This window comes from Lagopus muta, chromosome 10, assembly GCF_023343835.1.
Source record: "Lagopus muta isolate bLagMut1 chromosome 10, bLagMut1 primary, whole genome shotgun sequence".
NCBI classification, from domain to species: Eukaryota; Metazoa; Chordata; class Aves; order Galliformes; family Phasianidae; genus Lagopus; species Lagopus muta.
In genome coordinates, this window is record NC_064442.1 from 7,427,321 (window position 1) to 7,446,394 (window position 19,074).

The following is a 19,074-nucleotide window of genomic DNA, read 5'->3' on the forward strand; positions in this document are numbered from 1 at the left end:
AACAAAAAAGGGAAGAAACATGCACAGGGGAGCAGGAAGAAGATGTTTACCTACAAATAAAAGTGTCGTCTTTGAACCAACCAATATTACTTTCTTCAAAGCTGCTCACTTTGCTTTGCCTGGCTTTGCCTTTCTGATTTTATTTATATAGAACTGTATAGAAACTGCTGACATTTCACAAATTCAAGCTGCCAAGAGATGAGCTCTTTTTTTTGACAGATTTGATGCCAGTGGTCAGTGTCTGGGTAGGCTCCGAGATAGAAAGAGAACTGTGAAAGAAATGAGTCCATAAAGATGGAGTTGAAATGGAATTGGAAGTTCCCTTTGGCATGTGGGAAGGATGAAGTTATTTAGCTGTGCAGGAAGAAAGTAATAGATATTTTGCTCACATCAAACCCCATTCTTCTTACAAGCGAATCTTTTTCCTCTTCTTTCTTAAAGGAAAAAGAACTTCCATTTAGTTATATTAAAAATATGAACCTAAGAGTAGAGTGTGTGATCAGCCCTTTCTTGCTCTTGCACTGTGCATCGTGATTTTGACTCCTCCCATCCTGCAGGGTTCTGCTTTGGAGGTACACTTCAATTCCCACTGCTGTTGAAGAGTCAGGGAAGAAGAAGGGCAAAAGCATTTCCCTGCTGTGCTTGGAAGGCTTGCTGCGGATCTTCAACACCATGCAGCAGCTGTACACTGCTAGGATCCCCCAGTTTCTACAGGCCCTGGGTAGGCACGTGGTATCATTCTGTTCTGGTCTCTAGCCTTTGTGTTCTAGCCCATGCGTGTTCTTTATCCATAAACAGCTAGAGGGGTCCAGTCTCTGTCCCTCAGTAGCAAGAGGGGCTTAGCAGCCATGCATTTTCATCCCAGAAGCTAGTTCTGGAGATATATGTTTACCTGTTCTTAGTCTGTCAGCAGAAGGACAGTTGGAGTCAGATATAGGTCAACTGTAGCCCTCTTCCATTCAAGATTTGCCTCTGACATGTTTTTGTGCTCAGTAAGGTTTTGCAGCCTGTGCTCCTTCCCTAGCTGTGAGCAGTTGCAGTTCTTCCCAGTTTTGGAAATAAATCCTGTGTTCTGCTCTTGGCATTTAGCTCTTTTCTGCACCTCTCTCTCTGTGCCAGATATTACTGATGGTGACGCAGAAGAAGCGGATATTAATGTCACAGAGAAAGCTGCCTTCCAGATCCGACAGTTTCAGGTAAGTACCACTGTGTGCTGCAAATGTTCCAAAGCACTGGTAATTCTGGCAGCAAATGCTGTTAGTTCTCTATTTCTTGACCACAGAATATAGTGTGCAGTAGCAACTCTGCTGCTCTGACTCACTGGCTGTTCAGAAAAGTTTTCGATCCTTAGGGAAAGCTTATTTGGGGCAGTTTGCAGAGCAGGATTGAGATGTACGTACAGTTAGAGAGCTGTAGGGTCCTGTAATGCTGCATAAAACATACTTGACTGAATTGAATGTGCTCCTCTGTGTAAGCACTCATAACAAAGAACAGCACATGTTCTTTAGAAGTGTCCTCTTTTGTTAATATTCCATCATTCTTGAATGTTTCCAATTCCTTTATTTGCTGAAGCTTCTGGCTGTTTGCATCTTAATATGGCCCTGCAAGAAGCATGCATACTTATGGACTCTGTCCCTCCTTTCCATGATCAGAGGTCTCTGGTGAACCAGCTCAGTAGCTCTGAAGATGACTTCAACTCCAAGGAAACACAGTTACTCATCACAATTCTCTCCACTTTGTCCAAACTCCTGGACCCAGGCTCTCAGCAGGTAATTCACAGCCTTCTCAGGGTGTGGGGGGGTGTGTAATAACCAGAGGTGTGGAAAGAGCATTAGCAGATGGGAGTGATATCTGAGAGCTTTGACGTGTGTGTGCTGCCTTCTCTTGCAGACTAGACCATGTTAAAATTACAGTTTTGATAAGTTGTCAAGCATTATCTTGTCAAATGCCTGCAAGAACAGTGAAGAACAAGTTGCCTTCCCACACCCCCTCCTGCATATTCTGATGTTACTTTTGGGCACCTGGAGTCTGAACCATTCGTTCTCCTGAGCAGGGACTCCTAGCAGAGCCTGGATGCGGTGTTGTTTCCACGTGGGAATAAAGCCAAAATAGGCCAGCAGATCTGTGACCAGTCCAAATACAGCTCTTCAGAAAGGACTGGCTCAGTGCCTAGCTCATTGCATGCAGGAGGATCTTGTGAAAGTAAAGACTAAAGGTGCCCCAGTTTTACAGACTAGAGACTGCACTAAAAGTGTGCCAGAAGTCTGGTGCCATCACTTAGATTAAATGGGGCTGTTACTCCGTCCAAGGGAACACGGAGCGTTGCTGTGGACTGGATCCCAGCTTTTCAGTTGTTTGTAGCTTAAGTGTTCTTTGCAAACATAACAGAGTATGGCTGAACACCCTTCTGCCTGAAGGGGACTCTGCAGGTCTGTCTTTGCTGTGTGTGATTCATTATTTTGAATGATTTGGGTTTGTTTTGTTTTTGATTAATCCTGTGCTTTGAATTCAGTTTCCCAGCCGTATCTTTTTCTCCCCTTATACAGTTCCTTCAGTTCCTTACTTGGACAGTCAAAATTTGCAAAGAAAATGCTCTAGGTATGTAAGCTTTGAGGGGTACGTGCAGATGTGATGTGCCACATGTGATAGTGGACTCTTGAATGCTCTGCTGTGGCGTCTGTCCTGTTCTCACCTCTTTGTTGCAGATACATTCGGGTACATTCAGGTCCCATTTGGTGGCAGATTGCCATGACTGCAGTTATTAGCATGGCTATTAGGAAAGAAACTCCATCTCTATAAATATTAACAAAAGAGAGGCCACTTGGCTTTTTACTCTTGTTATTCAGATCTCTTGCTCAATTTTGTATTTATACACTGCAAAAACATTACTCTTGATGTATCTTGTTCATACTGTTGTTGCTTCTGGTCACCATTTTGCTATGAGCTGGAGGCTCCAGTGTGCTGCATTCCCCCTTGTAATATTATATGCAATGCCCATTGTTGTAACTGAAGGATTTTGATTAGAATTTTCATCTACCTTGTATCACTTCTGAGAGCGTAGACTGTTAAACCCATACTGAATCTGAGGCTTTACCTCACTGGGTGTCTGATGTTCCTGAATAGCTAAGGGAATTCTGCACCTACTAACACCCTGCTTTGTTTCCTCTTCCCCACAGAGGATCTCTCTTGCTGTAAGGGTTTGCTGACTTTGCTTTTTAGTCTCCACATTCTGTACAAGAGTCCTGTCAGTCTGCTGCGTGAACTTGCACAAGATATCCATGCTTGCCTGGGAGACATAGATCAGGTAAGAAGCAGAGTCCACAGCAGCTTAACTGGCATCACTTAGTGCTGTCACAGCAGCATTGATTTCATCTCTGAAGCAAAACGTGTGGCGGCAGCTGACGTTTTGCTCACCAGAATTTTTCTCTCCCTCCACCAGGATGTAGAAATAGAGAGTTGCTCCCATTTTGCCATAGTCAACGTGAAGACTGCAGCCCCTACTGTCTGTGTGAGTCAAAACTGTGCATGAAACAAGCAGCTGCTCTTGCACAAGTGGCTTAGAGATTCCCGTTGTGCCAAACTCCTCCAACAACTTGTTTTGTTACTGCTGTTTCTGTTTCAGCTGCTGGTTCTGGGGCAGGCAGATAAGGTCCTTGAAGAGGTGGACTGGCTTATCAAGAGGCTTACCATTCTGGGATCAGACACATCAGGTAATAGAAGTGGCCCACTCTTACTGTTACACCTTTGTCAAAGACAGCTAAAGATAACGAGCAAAATGATATTTTGGGATTTTAAGGTGGTGTCATTTGAGGGTAGGTTAAGCCCTCCCTTGAACTGGTTCCACATCAGCAGTGTAAGGCAGTGAGTTGTCACAGGACTCCTCCAGTGACTATTTTCCCTGTGCCATGCTGTTGCTATGCACACCTGACAAAAGATGGTCTTTTGTGTCTCCCACCTGTGTAACTGAGCTCATTAGACGTACATTCATGTGGTATTCATCTCTTTCTTCTAGAAGACTCGACTCAGGCATCAAACCAAACCCAAGCTCTGGAGAAAGGTGTGATTCTGCAGCTGGGAACTCTGCTGACAGTTTTTCATGAGCTGGTGCAGACAGCACTTCCTGCAGGGAGCTGTGTAGACTCACTGCTGAGAAGCCTCAGCAAGACATACACAATCCTCACCTCCCTCATCAAGCATGTGAGTGAAGCTCTGCTGGCAGTGGAATGGCTGGGATCTAATAACTTTTTCCACATCTGCTACAGCAAGCTCACAGTGACCCCTGGCAGCAGCTACACTTAGGACTGGGCTGTTGATCTCTTGTATAAGATGAGTCTTTTTTCTGCTGCCTTTCATGTGCTCATTTTCGTGACCTTCCTACAGTAGCTGCAGCTATACCAGAGGAGATAAAGAAAAGCTCTTCTCAAGCTGACTTTGGCTCTGCTTGGCTTTGAGTGGTTCCAGTGCCTCTTTTAGATTCTTCAGTGTGCAACTATGTTCCACAGTGAACAGTGTCAGCAGTGTTCTCGTGGTGCTCAGCACTCCTGCCCTTCCCACTCACTCCCACCCAAGGCTTGAAGCGTTGGTTCTGGGCCAGTAGGGATGGGAGACTCCTCCCTTAATTGGTCACTGGTAATTCTGTGAGCTGCTTTGAGCCCTTGCCTGGAAACATAGGTTACAGGATGGGAACGGTGCATCTAGAAGAGACTCACTCCTGTTTTCTTTGCAGTACATCCAAGCCTGCCGCAGCACCTCAAATGCAGTTCCGGGGAGGCTGGAAAAGCTGGTGAGTGTGAGCAAATCACTGCAGGACATGGCTCATTGCCTTCAGCTGGGAGTAATCCCAGCCTCTCTGCTTCTTTGCAGGTGAAGCTCTCAGGTTCCCACTTGACCCCACAGTGTTACTCATTCATTACTTACGTACAGGTAAGACATAAATTAACCGTGCCAAAATCGCACTGAAGTCTGTCTGATGCTGAGTGGTGAATCAGGTGCAGTGCTTGGGCACCTTTTGAGATCACTGATCTTCTTGACATGACTATAGCTGAAGATCTTTCAGTACCATTGGGACCAAGCATGTTGATTTCTGTTAGAGCAGGGGAGGAAGGATATTTGGGGAACTCCTTTTTTTTTTCTCTCCTTTTTTTTTTTTTTTTTTTTTTTTTTAAATCCCACCCCCTTTTGTGTTCATGTGGGTTTTTTGGATGAAGTTCACATGTTAGCTGGCCAGAACAAAGACTTCTGTGGCTTTATTTAGCTGGTCTTTCTTCCCTGCTTACCCTATCTCTTGGTTTCCTTCTTCAGAACATCCATAGTGAGAGCTTAAGCTTTGCAGAAGAGAAGAATAAGAAGAAGAAAGAAGATGAAACTGCTGCAGTCTCCACAGTCATGGTGAGATTGACTGAAGTCTAGTAGGACATGGGCTAGGCTTGAAAGCTTGAGATCCATACCTCAAGGCTCATTTTACCTGGTGGCTTCTTAGACATCACCAATGACACACTGGCATTTGGGACTCTAAGTAAAAATCTGATTTTTTCAACCTGAACTTCAGAGAGAAGTTTCAGAACAACGGAAATAAAAAGCTTTACCAAACTCCAGCTAAAGCTCACAGGGATGAAACAAAGGTGTAAAGTCTGATTTGTTTGTATCACCTGGTTGTTTTATATTTGGAGTAAGCTATGAAGTGACAGCTCATCGCTGTCAAACATAGACTTGGAGGGCCTTTGCAGACAGGTTTTTCTCGGGCTGTCAGACACATCAGGGCTGTGGAATGTATAACTACAATACTTGGAAGAGCCTTGCTGCAGAACGGTTCCAGGAGGCCTTTTAAACCCAGAAACAAACTGGGCTGGCAAGGCTCAGTGAGGCAGGCTACTGAAGGTAGGTTTCTAAACTGGGGAATGACTGGTTTCTGTGTCACACTACACCGTCATCAGACTGTGGGGGAATCTGAGCTGCTGATACAAACATAGGGGCTGCATTGTGCCATAGCTGGGATACTTGTTGCTGATGACTGTACAAGGGAATCTTAAGGCTGTTCACTTCAAATCTGTCTCTTCTTTTCCACATTTCAGGCTAAAGTGCTTCGGGAGACCAAGCCAATCCCAAACCTGATTTTTGCTATAGAGCAATATGAGAAGTTCCTTATCCATCTTTCCAAGAAATCAAAGGTAATATAAAGCAGAGGTTTTCTGTGACCTGAACTCAGTGGGATGGTATTATCGTGGCATGGTGCAGAGCTACTGCCGTTTCACCTTGAAAAAACAAGATCAGATTGCTGCTCAGATTAGGAAAATGTAGGGGCCTCACCTCTCTTTCAGCCTTTTCTCCTCACCCACCACTACCAGATTGCTGCTATCAGGGTGACAGCAGGTGGCATTGGTAGTACTGAGTGAGCATAAATTTAAGCTCCTAATTCCAGCTTTCCTCCCCCTGCTCTCCCCAGCACAGCTCTTAAATGGGAGAGAGATGTACATTCATAGATGTACCATGAGGTATTATGAGTCAGAATCTAGCTGGTAACATTTGGCTCTTGTGAAGACAACGGGCTACTGCATTTCATAGGGATAGGTGCTTTTTTCACCTACTTCTTGCTTCGTTATCATTATTGTGATGACTTTGTCCTAGTGCAGTGCAGAGGACTAGACAGAATAGGAAATTAAGGTTTAGGTTGTAGGGGACTTTGAAGATCATGTAGCTCCAAACCCCTGCCATGGGCAGGATTGCCACCACCCAGTCAGGCTGACCAGGGCCCCAGCCTGGCTTTGAATGTCTCTAAGGATGGGGTCCCCACAACCTCTCTGAGAAACCCAGTCCCAGTCCTCACCATCTGAGTAAAAAAAATTCTTCCTACCATCTAACCTCAGTCTCCCCTTTTAGCTCAAAGCTGTTTGCCCTTGTTCTATCACTACTGGACTGTGTACAAAGTCATTCCTCCCACTGCCCGTAAGCTCCCTTCCAATGCTGAAAGGCTGCAATAAGGTCCCTTCTCCAAGCTCTTTTCTTATGCCATGATGCTCTGCCCCCGGTTTTGCTTTGGTGCTGCAGGTGAACTTGATGCAATACATGAAGCTCAGCACCTCCCGGGACTTCCGCATCAACGCGTCCATGCTGGACAGCGTGCTGCAAGAGCACAACACAGAGGATGCTGAAAATGAGCCAGACAACAACCAGGTGAGAACTCCTTTACATGACGGGTTTCCCCTCTTGTGCTGCCAGGTACCTGGGTCTGCTATTTAGCTAAGAGTAATTTTTGGAGAGTTTGTCTCACCTGGGTTAATCCTTGAATGCTAAGCTGACAGGAGTGAGTGAACAGGACTGAAGTCCCCTATGGTTCAGCTCTTCACCTTTAATGATCTTTGTCTGTGTACCAGTTGCCTCTGTCTCTGGTCTTAGAGGACTGAGACAGTTTAAGGCCCTGGTGTTTGAGTCAGCAAGCAGAGGACTGTCACCATTACCTCTGAGGACCCACTGCTGCTATCCTTTAGCAGACAGTGCTGGAGAAGGCAGCACAACCTGTGCTGGACAAAAAACAGACCGCTCTTCTTTGCTGATTGTCCAAGTGTTTATTGGTGCTTCTGTCCGTATTTCCCTGAGTGTAATCACCAAGCTGAAATGCAGCACTGCACAACCACTCCCTGTCTTGTGCCATTCGTAACTCTGAGTTGCAGCAGAAATTAACAGGGTGCTTGGGGAAAGCTTCAGGGGTGAGAGGAGGCCCAGATTTCAGGTCATTTTTGCTCAGGAGAAGAGAGTGCTAAATCCTGTTCTGTACATCTAGTTTCTTGAAGTAAGCCTTCACTGGACTACTCACACAAACATTCACACCCAGTGCTCTTAACTCTATTTCTCTCCAGTCCAGCACAGCAGAGCAGCCAGATGAAAACCAGGAACCCCAAAAGAAAAGAAGGCGAAAAAAATAAAACCTGTGGTTGCCAATTGCTGCCACCTCCTTCTACAGTGTGTGTGCTGTGGCAGCCTCACCTTGGTCTTGGAGAACTGCATGTACAGAGAGAACTGATTGTCTCTCCTGCCAAGTACTCAAGACTTCTTTCTTCATCCCCCTGGCTGTGCAAGCAGTGACTCTGTCAGGCGTCTCAGGTTTTAAAGCTGGCTGCTGCCCATTCAAATATGCAAGTTTTGCCATTCAAATGTGCTGCTATGAAAATCTTCCTCAGGAACATCCTTTTCTTACCGAGAGAAGGAAGCGGCACAACAGGGATCGGTCCCTGCCACATGTGCTTCTGCAAGGACAGCCAGGTTCCTGGGTGCTCTCTGGACAACTTGCACATACTGACACTCTCATGTTATCACTTCTTCTCCAGTGACCCTTTGGTTATTTCAATTATCTGATATATATCCAGTGCTTCTCCTGGAAGACAATGGGACAATCAGTTCCTTGTGTTCTGCAGTATACTTAAAGACTGTACAGCATCAGAGTAAGAGAGTAACAGCCCCTCTTTGCTTTTGGTATGGAGCATCTAGCAAGTATGGGGCAAGAAGCCTGAAATTTATTCAAACTTCTGTTTTGTGCAGTGCTGGCAGTGCAAAAACAGCACCAGGAGGAAACTGGAAACAAGGACTGTTCTCCCTTGAAGCTTGCTGCTGTGCATAGCTCCTAAGGAGACAGGTGACAGCTTCCTCTGGAGAGCCAGCAGCAGGGGCTGCATTAAGCTTCTGCTGACCCTGATGCCTTGCACTTGTTTAATTTGCTTTGCTACTGACCCAACAGGTATTTTTTCCACAGGCACGCTTTGCCTGTAAAACTCTTAATAAAGGTTGCCTAAGGGTGAAGTGTCTGATGTTGTTCAGTGAGGTTCTTAGCTGCCAAAACATTGCTGTGTATTGACAAGGTGCTATTTAAAGCAGCTCCCAGCCAACAATTAAATGCTCGTTTGCAGCAGTTAGAAGGTTATGCTGAGTACAGATAGGAACTAGTGTAAGCCTTGGGATTGGTGGGGGAGAACAGAGCAGTACTAAGGCTGAAACCTGAACACAGCTGTGCTTAGCTGAGGGGGGGAGGAGGAAAAGCACTGAAGGCTGGGAATGGCTGGGCCTGGAGGGCAAAACATAGGAGCCTATAGAGGCACCTCATTTCAGAGAAAACAAACAATTCAATCTTGGGCTGTATTTAAAAGACTACAGGAAGGCTCATCTCTCCTCTGAGCAACACAAAGCCAACTTGTGGGGGTGACCAAGCCAGGCCCTGATTTCTTTAGCAGAAATACTGGTGGTGGCAGCACAAACTGTTCAAGCAGTGAGAAAGGAGAGGACTGAGAAGCTGGCACCAGGGGGAGCGGGTGCCTTGCAGGGGTGCAAGGCTGCTGAGGCAGGGCAGCTATGGGGTTTGCGAGGTACCTCCAATGGTGGATGAGCCCTTGGGAACAGCTCCACTTCCATCAGAGGAGGGGCTCGCTGTTACAGGGGATGCAGCTCCAACAGCCACTGCTCACCTCGAGGAATGCCATATTTCTTCTCCATGCCAGTTGGGTTTGATGGAGTCACACAGTTCATGGTCACCTCCTTCCTTAAGCACCGGTCAATGTCCACAGCGCTGAAGAAAGCCACGGACTGCGGCAGATCCTGAAGGCCCAGCTTGTAGGCAAACATGCACCTGGAAGCACAAGAGAGCACGCGGGGCAGTGCTACACATCACACCCAGCTCTGTCACAGCTGCACTGCAGCACACAAGATATCACACGCCTGCAGGGATCAACCGAAACGTCACATCACAGCCCGAGGAGCAGAACCCCAAAGGCAGTGCCCCACTGGAAAGCAAACCAGAGGCAGTGCCTTAGACTGAAACCTCCTTGCCACGACCTTCCTTTCACTGCAAACACCCATCGCTTTCTGCCAGGACAGAACCGTGTGCCCTTTTTGTGAAAGGAAGAAGCCAGCTACTGCTGAAAAGTTACAGCAAACCCGCTAACTTCTCTCACGCTCAGCCAGTCCTCCCGTTCCTGCACGCAGGGGCTTTGATCCGCCGCAGGTTGGGCTGGAACAAAGGCAGCTTCACAAAACATTGGGCAGCCGCTGTTGCAGATTACTTTGCACCCATGTCAATCAGCGGCTGCAAGACAAAGTGCTTTGTAACTACTGGGTAGCAGAAGGGTCAAGGATTGCCAAAGTGGATGTGGGAGGAACAGAGTAACAGTACGTTCAGCCTCCTAGGAAGAAAGGACCAACCCAGCCCTTTACTTCTGGCTAATCCTCCCACGCAGAGCAGATGTTGGATTTTCCCAGCAGGAAGCCCTGTGCCTGCAATAGCTGGTATAAAGGCACAAACATCAGGGCGTCTTCTCCTGCTGCGCACGCTGCCTGGGCACAGAAAGGCTGTTTGCTGTATCCTTACCTCAGCCCGCGAGAAAATAGCTCTGCTTTGGCCAACTCCTGTATAAACCAAATACCGTAAAGCACTGGGAAGGGGATTTCACAAAGCTGCCTGAGCTGGAGCCAGAGCAAAAGGATCCCCGGGGGTGTGAGGGCAGGAGGGCTCCAGGCTGAGCTTAACCCAGCAGGCACGGGCCAGGAAGGCAGCAGGGCTGCTGCTAAAGGGGCACAGAGCTGCGCCTCTCACTGCCAGCCCCAAAAGCAGGGAGAGAAGAGGGGAAGCCAGCCTGCTTCCCAACAGCTCACTTAAACATTGGCAGCTGCTGCCACACGATGGCCATGTAGGCAGGAGATGCGCTCACAGCCCCTCCACAGCAAGGATGGAGCTGCTGACCTGCACCTCTTGCCAACAGATTATCCCTGGAAGCCAAAGCTCCACGCACAGCCATCAGAGCCACAAATAAAGGAGGTGCACTCTAGGGCTGCCGTGCCTCCTCTAAGCAGAGAAAACCTGCCCTGTGCCACCCTGCCCACCCTCCCTTTGCCGTCACGCTGTCTCACGCAGGAGATGCCCGTCCCCACCTCTCACCGTGTGAGCAGGTTGGTGATCTGCAGGGCCAGTGCTGCCCGGTAGCGGTCCTGCTCCTGCACCAGGTAGCGCACCTCGTCGTGGATGCTGATGCAGAAGCGCCCGTTTATGTCGTACTCCTCAAAGAGCCACTTCATGGAGACCAGCATGAGGTGCAGGTAGTCAACGGCTGAGCTCTGCACCACCCAGTTCACCCTGCTGGTTAGAAACTGGGGAAGAAAACACAGAGAAATGCTAGGAGAGTGTCCAAGGAGTATTCCTGTTACAAGGGAGGGGGCTGGTGAAGCAGTGTTGCTGGGTTTCCTTGATGGTACACAAAGAAAAGGAGCATGGGACCCACCACCAATGGGTTCTGTCTGCAGCTCCATGTGCCTGCGTGGTTCTCCACCCTGAGAAGGGCTGGATTTGGGACTGCTATTTCAGACAAGCAGTGCGAGGAGCTCAGCACCACAGAGCCACATTCTTACCTCCCCTTTGGCCACTGCAGGCTCCAGAGCCCTGCTGATATGGCAGCCCAGCACCGGGGTCTGCGGTGAGGCAGACAGGGCGATGCTCTCCAGCTTGTTGAACATTTCGGACTCAGTGCCTCCAGCCCACATTCGGTGAGCCACCACGTCCCACTTCTTCTTTCTTCGGGACCTATGGGAGCAGAGGGAAGGCTGCTGAAAAGTGTGGGACAAGTCCTCAACACTTTCTTTGGGGCTGGGACAGTCAGATGATCCCTGCAGCATTCTGCTGGGAGAGCCCCCAGACCAAACTGGGGTGCATCTAAGAGCGGGGCTGCAGGGGAAGCCGTGCCACAAGCACCCACTGGGGTCAGAACATCTCACTTTCTCATGGCTTCTCTCTGGATCTTCTGCACATCCTGGGCCGACACCGTACCATCTTCTGCTCTATCCACAGCCAGCTCCAGCTCCTTCACCAGCCACTCGCCCTCCTCGCTGAGATGAAACCTGGAGGAGAACAGCACCCGGCTCAGGGTAACGCATGCCCAGGAGGCAGCCAGGACTCACCCCACAGGCAGCACCCACCTCCGGATGCCCTTTGTGACAGCGTACATCTGCTGTGCCTTCTCACGCGCCTGCTGCTGCGTCAGCCGGTGGTTGAACTGCATCAGCAGCCGCTCGGCGAAGGGCTGCCCAGCCCCGTAGATGCGCCCATAGTTGAAGACCTTGGCGTGCTCCCGGCTGATGCCCACCGTGGCGGCTGTCTTGCTATGCAAGTCGGTCCCGTCGCTCTTCTTCCCTTGCAGGGTCATCCAGCCAAAGGCCGTGCACCCTGCAGCGGGGAGGAAGGGGTCAAGCACAGCACAGGGATGGCGTTGCAGTGCCCAAAGACACAGCCTTGCTTACCATGCATGCCGGCAAAGTGAGCCTCGCCCAGGACCGCCGCTATCCACAGCTCCTGGGAGTCCACATCTGCACCCACCAGAGAGTAGCCAGGCGGCACCTGGACCATGGCCTTCAGCTCGCTGCCCACACGGTCAGCCTGCAGCACACGGCGCCCAGCTCAGCACACCCCACGTGCTGCACCACAGCCCACGGCCCCAGCCCCACTGCCTGCACGTAGCCCTACCCGGGCGTTGCTGGCTGTCAGCCACGTGGGCTCCACGGCCCGACGGGTGATGGTGCCCGCGGTCACCACCTGCGGCAGGATGGCCCCGTAATCCTCCTCCTCGTTGTAGGCCGGGTGCCTGTTGCATGGGCACAGGGTGAGCACGGGCCCTACAGGCTCCCCCAGCCCAGCCATCTCGCTCTGTACCTGGTCACCACGCGGGGCAGCTCCCCCTTCTTCAGCCAAACGACCACCTGGGAACTGAGGGATACACAACAACACAGCATGCTGTCTGCGCAGCCCACAGGGCACAACGCAGCCCCAGCCACAGGGATTCAAGGCACCAGGCTGACCTGACCCGTTTGTGAGCGTTCCTCCAGAAGGACACCATCTTGTTGATCTCCAGGGCTCTGGTCCCATGGGTTCGTCCCACAGCAGCCCGCAGCGTGCCGTCCTCCATGCGGGGCAGGAAGTCCTTGGCGAAGGGGCTCCCCACATTGTTCTCATTGCCGTCCTTCAGCAGCAAGGAGATGCCAGGGTTCAACGCAACGCAGCCCCACACACTCTCCAACCTCAGCTAGGAACACCTCTGCCATCACCCCGTGGGGCGAGGGAGCAGGGATAGCTCCAACTTGCCTTGTGGGGCAGCTTGAAGAACCAGCATCCAGGAACATTGACATCATTGTAGGGGCCGTTGCCGTAGTGGAACGAGGGCTGGCTGCTCTCCTCCATCAGTTCTGGCAGCCCGTCCTCATCCTGCAAGTGGCAGCGTGAGGTGATGCCGGGCACGGTGTCCCTGTTCTCTGCTGGGAACCCCCAGCACAGAGGGATCACGGAAACGGGATCAGATTCACCACTGCATCCCACAAGGAACTCTGCTTACCTGCATCTGGCCCTGCTCTGCCCTGCCCGGCCGCTCCATGTCCAGCTCCAGCTGGCTCAGCTCCTCCACCTGCAGCACAGAGCGGGGCAGCTCACATAACCATTCCCAGCCTTGATTATGGGGTATTTCCTCATCCCAGACCCCACACCACACACCTTCTGCCACATGCTGCTACCCTCCAGCACCATCAGCTCATCCTCCACGCCGACCTCTTCTGGGGGTTGCTCCTGGCCCCTCTGCAGGCAGTGCTGCCGATACAGTCGCTCGATCGCCCTGCCAGGGCACAGAGCTCAACCAAATGCTGCAGCTGAGCCCCTTACAGAGCTCCGTATCCCAGCTATAGACTCTCCATCCCCCACGCTCCCTCACCTGTGTGGGCAGACAGGCCCCTCCGGCTCTGCGGAGGCTGCAGGCAGGTTGTCCTGCCGCCCTGGCACCAAGTAGCCCCAGCCATGCTTCTCCGAGTAGTGCAGGGGGAAGCCATCCCAGGCCAGGCGCATCAGCTTTGGGGTCACCCGCATCTGCAGGCTGATGAGGCTGGGCCCCGGCACCCAGCCCTCCTCCTCCAGGCGCAGGCACAACTTGCGGTACCAGCTGTGGGGCACGGCCGTGGGTCAGGGAGCAGGGAGCAGCCACTGGGTGCCCCGCTGTCCTCAACTCACCCTGGGTGGCCCGGGAGGTGCTGCAGCCTCTTGGGCTGCAGTGTGACCGTCTCCTTCAGGCGTTCCAGGCAGGTGTGACTCTCGGGGGCTCTCAGCTCCTCCTCCTCACTGGGGGGACCGGGATCTGACAGCACAGGGGGCTGAGCATCCCCCCAGCCCATCGCCCTGCAAGCACTGCAGCATCCCTCCATGCTCACCTTCCTGCCACTCCTGAGCAGATCCCGTCTCTGAGGCTTCACTGTTTATTTTCTGATCTTTCCTCCTCTTTGGGGGTTTCTTCTGTTTAAACTCCTGCGTGTCCCACTCCAGATCCCAGAGCCAGGGGTCCTCCTTGTACCTGTGGACACACTGTTGCTCTCCCCCTGCAACCAGTGCTCAGCCTGGTCCTGTGCCTCTCCCCATACCTGTCCTCGTGCAGCAGCTGGCAGGCATCGTTGGCCAGGTTCATCAAGGACTTTTTCATCTCCTTCTGGAGCTCTTCATAGGTGCCCTGAGCATCATCCAGGTACCTCCTCCAGTTGCCGTTGACTGGCAGGTAGGCCACCCCCATCTCCAGCATCCCAGCAAACGTCACGGGGTGGGGGCACCTGGAGTCCAAAGCCAGAGGTTGGGAATTGGGCACCTCCTGGAGGGGAGCTGCCCTCCAAGCACCAGCCCACACCCAATGTGAGTGTGCCTTGCATTCATGACTTCACCCAGCCCCCTCTAGCCCCTCTCACCTCTCCATGAAGAGTGGCAGCTGCTCCTGAAACACCTCATGGGTGGCCCGGACATCGCTGGCACAGTATGACATCAGCTCCTGGGAACACAGCATGTCACCAGCACAGGGAGAAGCCACAGAACCCAGCACAGCTTCACCCGTACACACAAATCCTTTGCAATAGGTACCAGCCATGCACCAAAGGGAAAAAAAAACACCAACAAAAGCTGTTTCCTGCTCCATTGCCATCCCAAGCACCACTGCCCATACCTGGAAGTTATTCCTGACATCAGCCATGGTCCCCTTAACAAACAGCTCTCGTGCCTCCTTCTGCAGCGGTTCCCCTCCCACATACAGGGCATGCACATCTGCCAGGTTGTTGATGCTGCTGACGTGCACCCAGTCCCACGAAGAAACCTGCAGCAGGCAACAGTGGAGGCAGAGCCCAGCCCCGCAGCCAAGGGAGCAGCGGGTAAAGGATTAAGGGATGGTCATCCCATCCCATCCTATTCAATCCTACTTTCATCCATTCCATTCTATTCCATCCCACTTTGTTCTACCATATTCCATTCCATCCCATCCAGTTCAATTCCACTCCACCTCATCTCATTCCACTGCATCCCACCAATTCCATCCCATTCCAACAAGCTCTTTTCTATTCCATCCTATTCTCTTCCATTCCATTGCATCCTTTCCTACTCCTTTCCATTCTATCCTTCTCCATCCAACTCCACTCCACTCCATTCGGTTCTGTTCCACCCCACCTCATCCCATTCCATTTTATCTTATTCCATTTCTTCTCACTCCATTTCACCTCATTCTGACCCATTCCATTCTATCCTATTCTATCTTTCCCATCCCCTGCCCACTTTCTCTGGAAGCCACTGGGAGCGATTCATGCAGCAGAGCCACTCCTAAGCTGCAGGGAGCAGCTGGGGCTCAGCTTCATACTCACCGCCGGCCCCTCAGCTTTGTTGCGTGTTTTCTTTATGTGCTGCCTGACCTGTTGCAGCCCCTTCCTCTTGCCATGCTTGGCAGCCATCCAGAGGCTGCGCTGGAAACCCGTCAGCCCCGAGATGGCCATGTGCATGCTCATGGTGTCCAGGAAACGCACCCGGGAGCCCTGCAGGGAGACAGCAGTCATAACCCAGGATGTGCTGAGGGACAAATGTGCTGGACACAGGCTGCCCTGAGCTGCAGGTGCCCCAGACCAGGTCGGATGGGACCCCGGGCAGCCTGAGCTGGTGGGGACACCCAGCCCGTGGCAGGAGGGTGGGCTTTAAGGTCCCTTCCAACCCACACCATTTTATTGCTCCATGATACAGGCAGCGAGGCGCAGCACGAAGCATCACTGTGCAGCTCACCTGGCGCCAGCTTCTGCACAGCCCCAGCACCACGCGGCAGCAAAGCAGCCGAAGCAGCACGGCCACGTGCACTCACCTGGACGAGGTACTGCTCCCTGATGAAGGCACGGTCGAAAGCCACATTGTGCCCCACCACCACCCTCTCACCGCCCTCCTGCTGCCTGCCGGTCCCCTCCAGGGGCACGAGGTCGTGCAGCGCCAGGCGGGGGCCCCACGAATAACGCTGCTCCAGCAGGCGCCGGCTGCACCACGAGTACCTGCGGCACGGGGCACGCGGTCGGCGCCCTGCACCGCACCGGCGGCGGGAGGGAGGGGGGAACGCGCTGCTCGCTCACCACGCGTGCGGGGACACCGCCACGGCCATGGTCGGGCACTGCCCGGCGGCCACGCACACCTCCACGTCCAGCACCAACGCGCGCTCCCGCGGGCACTCCACCGCCTGGGGCCGCCCGTCGGGGCCGTAACGTGTCCAGCCCTGCTGCTCGGCCCAGCTTTGGGGAACGGGGGGCAGGCGGCAGCGCAGCAGCTCCTCGGCCGCCTCCAGGTAGGGCAGGCTCTGCTTCTGCGCCAGGCGGCGGAAATGCTCGTCGATGTCGGCGCCGTACATGCGGGGCAAACGCAAACTCACGTCGGGCAGCGACGGGCCGTGCCGGCCCCACAAGCCGTGCTGCCGCAGGTGTTCGATGCTGCGCCGCACGGCCGCCTCCGAGTGTTGCACGCTCGCGCCGCGGAAGATCTGCTCGTGGAGGTTACGGGACAGCATCTGGATGTGCAGCGGGTTCACGCGGCGCTCGCCGCGCTCCGAGGGCTCGGCCTCGTCGCCGCGTGGCTGCGGGCGGTGGGCGGAGGGGCCGGAGCACGGCCGGGAGGAGGCGCGGCACGGCGCTGAGCCTCGGCGGAGAGCGCGGAGCATCGCGGTGCTGCTGGACGGGGGGGGTCCTCCTGTAAGGGGAGAGGGGCAGTGAGGGGAAGGGTTTGCGGAGAGAACCTCAACCGGCGCTGCTAAAAGCAACACCTTGCAGGTGTGCGGCGTGCCGGGATGCGCAGCTGAGCTGCACCGCGCTCTCAAAGCATGCAACACTCCTGCAAGGCACGCACCGCATCTGCATGTATGCAACACCCCTGCAAAGCATGCAATACCCCTGAAGGACACGCAAAGCATTCTACACCTCTGCACGCGTGCAACACTCCTGCGAGGCATACAACACCCCCACAAGCGCGCTCTACGGCTCTGCACGCGCCCCCAAAACTCCGCACCTCCCGTTCCCCGAGCCGTGCAGCCCCACACTTCCCCCACGCGCCCACCTGCCCCCAGCTCAGCTCACAGCGCGCTGCAACGCGGAGCTCCGGGGCAACTTCCGGCCGCGCGGACGCCCCGCCCCCCCACCCGCCCCTCGCGCAGCCGCACTGCTCGCCGGCAGCTGAGCCAGTAGGGCGCGCGAAAAAGCCTTTCTGCAGGCGGCCGCGTGGCCTAATGGATAAGGCGTCTGACTTCGGATCAGAAGATTGCAGGTTCGAGTCCTGCCGCGGTCGGTGCTGAAGGCGCAGGAGCAAAGCGCCTGTTTTTGTTTGTTCCGCCCTTCCTTTTGGCCGTCAGCGGGTGACGGCGGCGAGCGCTGCGCTGTCCGGGTCGGAGCGGCGGCGGGGCCGTGCTGGGGCCGTGCTGGGGCCGTGAGCGCGCGGGGCCCAGCCGGACGCGGCAGGGCTCGCAGGGCGCCGCGCTGTGCCCCGTGTCGCAGTATCGCGCCGCGCCGCCAGGTGTCGCTGCGGGCCCGCCGCTGCCGCTCGCTCGGGGCCGCTCACCCGGGGCAGGGCCGGGCCGCGGCCGTCGGGGCGCGGGTTCCTCCGTTCCCGCCCCGTTCCGCGCTCCTACGGGGGGCGGGGGGGCACCGTGCGGCCGCTCCCACCCTCCGGAGCCCGCGGAGCGTTCCGTGAGCCGGGGCGAAGCGGGGACGAAGCTCCGAGCACCAACCCGACGGCAGCGCGGGGGCACGGTGCCGCACGTCCCCGGGGGTCCCTCGGCTCGTGGGGGTGCGTAGGGACGCGGGGCGACGGGAGCGGGGCGAGGCCGTATTTTGTGCCCCTCATTGTGTGCCGAACGGCGCCGCTGCCGCACCGCCGTGTGCCTGGAATCCGCCCCTTAGCGACTTTGTGGAGAGAAAAGGGATGGGCCGAGGGGGGGCGGCTGGGGGCCGGGGTGGGTCGGGGGTCTCCACCGCGAGCGGCTCCGGGGAAGGACTCCGGGTCGGGGCTGCCTTCCGCCGCTCCGTGCTCTTATCGCCGATTTCCTCTTCTGTGTGATCTTTGATTTGTTTGTTTTTTACTATTTTATTATCATTTCTTAAAGCGCTCCTCTCACAAATCCCCACTGAAGGGAAAGAATAAAAATAAATCCCGATGAAGCGTTGTCACCTCCGCTCGGGCCGATGGCAGCCACCCGCTGTCCCCAAGCAGCGGGAAAAGAAACTCAACACCAACCGAAGCAAACAGCCCGCTGGAATTGTAGCAGGGCTGGGACCGGGGTCAGGGCATTAATGCACGACTCGGGGCAGGGCCGGGAGGGGCATTTCCCCGTTCCCCCCACACACACACCTCGGGCCCTTTGTCCGTGTGCCGCAGTTCGGCGCGCCCCGTCGGGGCCGGGCACGGAGCGGCCGAAGGAGACCCCTGGGCCGAGCGCTGCGGGCGGACAATGGGGCGGCGGCGGGACTTTGCTTAACCCCGGTGCCCCGCATCCGGCCGGGGGCAGGGGTCAAGGGCTTCGCCGTCCGCCGCGGCACGGGGAGCGTCACGTCGCGGAGCCCTTCGGAGCCGCGGAATCGAGGACTCGGGGAAGGCCGGGGTTGGTTTTTGGAGGCGGCTGCGGGGGTATGGAGGAGGAGAAGCGGTACCCCGTGGCTCTGCCTTCGCCTCTCGGCTCGGGGAGGGCTGCGGGAGGAGGGAGCTGCGGAGCGGGGCAGAGGCATTCCTGCCGCCGCCCCGGGTGCCGAGGCATC

The 19,074-nt window shown here is 54.3% G+C and overlaps 2 protein-coding genes and 1 non-coding gene across 5 annotated transcripts in view; 2 read left to right on the forward strand and 1 right to left on the reverse strand.

The window, feature by feature from the left end:
• The window catches only part of FANCI (FA complementation group I), a 22,821-nt gene extending 14,855 nt beyond the window's left edge, over positions 1 to 7,966 (forward strand). The window contains exons 24-37 of one of the 2 annotated variants that reach the window (XM_048956238.1): positions 558 to 721; positions 1,120 to 1,196; positions 1,653 to 1,769; positions 2,547 to 2,598; positions 3,177 to 3,304; positions 3,440 to 3,508; positions 3,623 to 3,710; positions 4,016 to 4,197; positions 4,727 to 4,783; positions 4,864 to 4,923; positions 5,302 to 5,388; positions 6,072 to 6,167; positions 7,045 to 7,170; positions 7,854 to 7,966. In XM_048956238.1, the coding sequence (XP_048812195.1) occupies positions 558 to 721; positions 1,120 to 1,196; positions 1,653 to 1,769; positions 2,547 to 2,598; positions 3,177 to 3,304; positions 3,440 to 3,508; positions 3,623 to 3,710; positions 4,016 to 4,197; positions 4,727 to 4,783; positions 4,864 to 4,923; positions 5,302 to 5,388; positions 6,072 to 6,167; positions 7,045 to 7,170; positions 7,854 to 7,919 (1,369 nt within the window). In that variant the 3' untranslated portion in view covers positions 7,920 to 7,966. Of the gene's footprint in view, positions 1 to 557; positions 722 to 1,119; positions 1,197 to 1,652; positions 1,770 to 2,546; positions 2,599 to 3,176; positions 3,305 to 3,439; positions 3,509 to 3,622; positions 3,711 to 4,012; positions 4,198 to 4,726; positions 4,784 to 4,863; positions 4,924 to 5,301; positions 5,389 to 6,071; positions 6,168 to 7,044; positions 7,171 to 7,853 lie in introns of both variants that reach the window. The other variant, XM_048956237.1, reaches the window with a different exon arrangement.
• On the reverse strand, positions 7,247 to 17,450 carry POLG (DNA polymerase gamma, catalytic subunit). 2 transcript variants are annotated; one of them, XM_048956239.1, is made up of 23 exons: positions 17,384 to 17,450; positions 16,414 to 17,020; positions 16,155 to 16,335; positions 15,670 to 15,837; positions 14,985 to 15,131; positions 14,734 to 14,813; positions 14,419 to 14,601; positions 14,212 to 14,351; positions 14,015 to 14,138; positions 13,722 to 13,946; positions 13,508 to 13,625; positions 13,353 to 13,421; positions 13,106 to 13,225; positions 12,823 to 12,983; positions 12,677 to 12,730; positions 12,491 to 12,608; positions 12,268 to 12,403; positions 11,947 to 12,193; positions 11,746 to 11,868; positions 11,383 to 11,554; positions 10,916 to 11,124; positions 9,450 to 9,610; positions 7,247 to 8,368 (listed from the first exon to the last, which is right to left on the reverse strand). In XM_048956239.1, the coding sequence occupies exons 2-23, from the start codon at positions 16,989 to 16,991 to the stop codon at positions 8,307 to 8,309; spliced, it is 3,576 nt and encodes a 1,191-aa protein (XP_048812196.1). In that variant the 5' UTR covers positions 16,992 to 17,020; positions 17,384 to 17,450; the 3' UTR covers positions 7,247 to 8,306. The 2 variants fall into 2 exon arrangements, with proteins under 2 accessions (XP_048812196.1, XP_048812197.1); XM_048956240.1 differs by lacking the exon at positions 7,247 to 8,368 and having other exon boundaries at positions 9,504 to 9,610; positions 10,909 to 11,124.
• An 88-nt stretch (positions 17,451 to 17,538) lies between these two features.
• TRNAR-UCG (transfer RNA arginine (anticodon UCG)) lies at positions 17,539 to 17,611 on the forward strand. Its single transcript has one exon. It is a non-coding gene; the product is annotated as a tRNA-Arg (tRNA).
• The last annotated feature ends 1,463 nt before the right edge of the window (positions 17,612 to 19,074 follow it).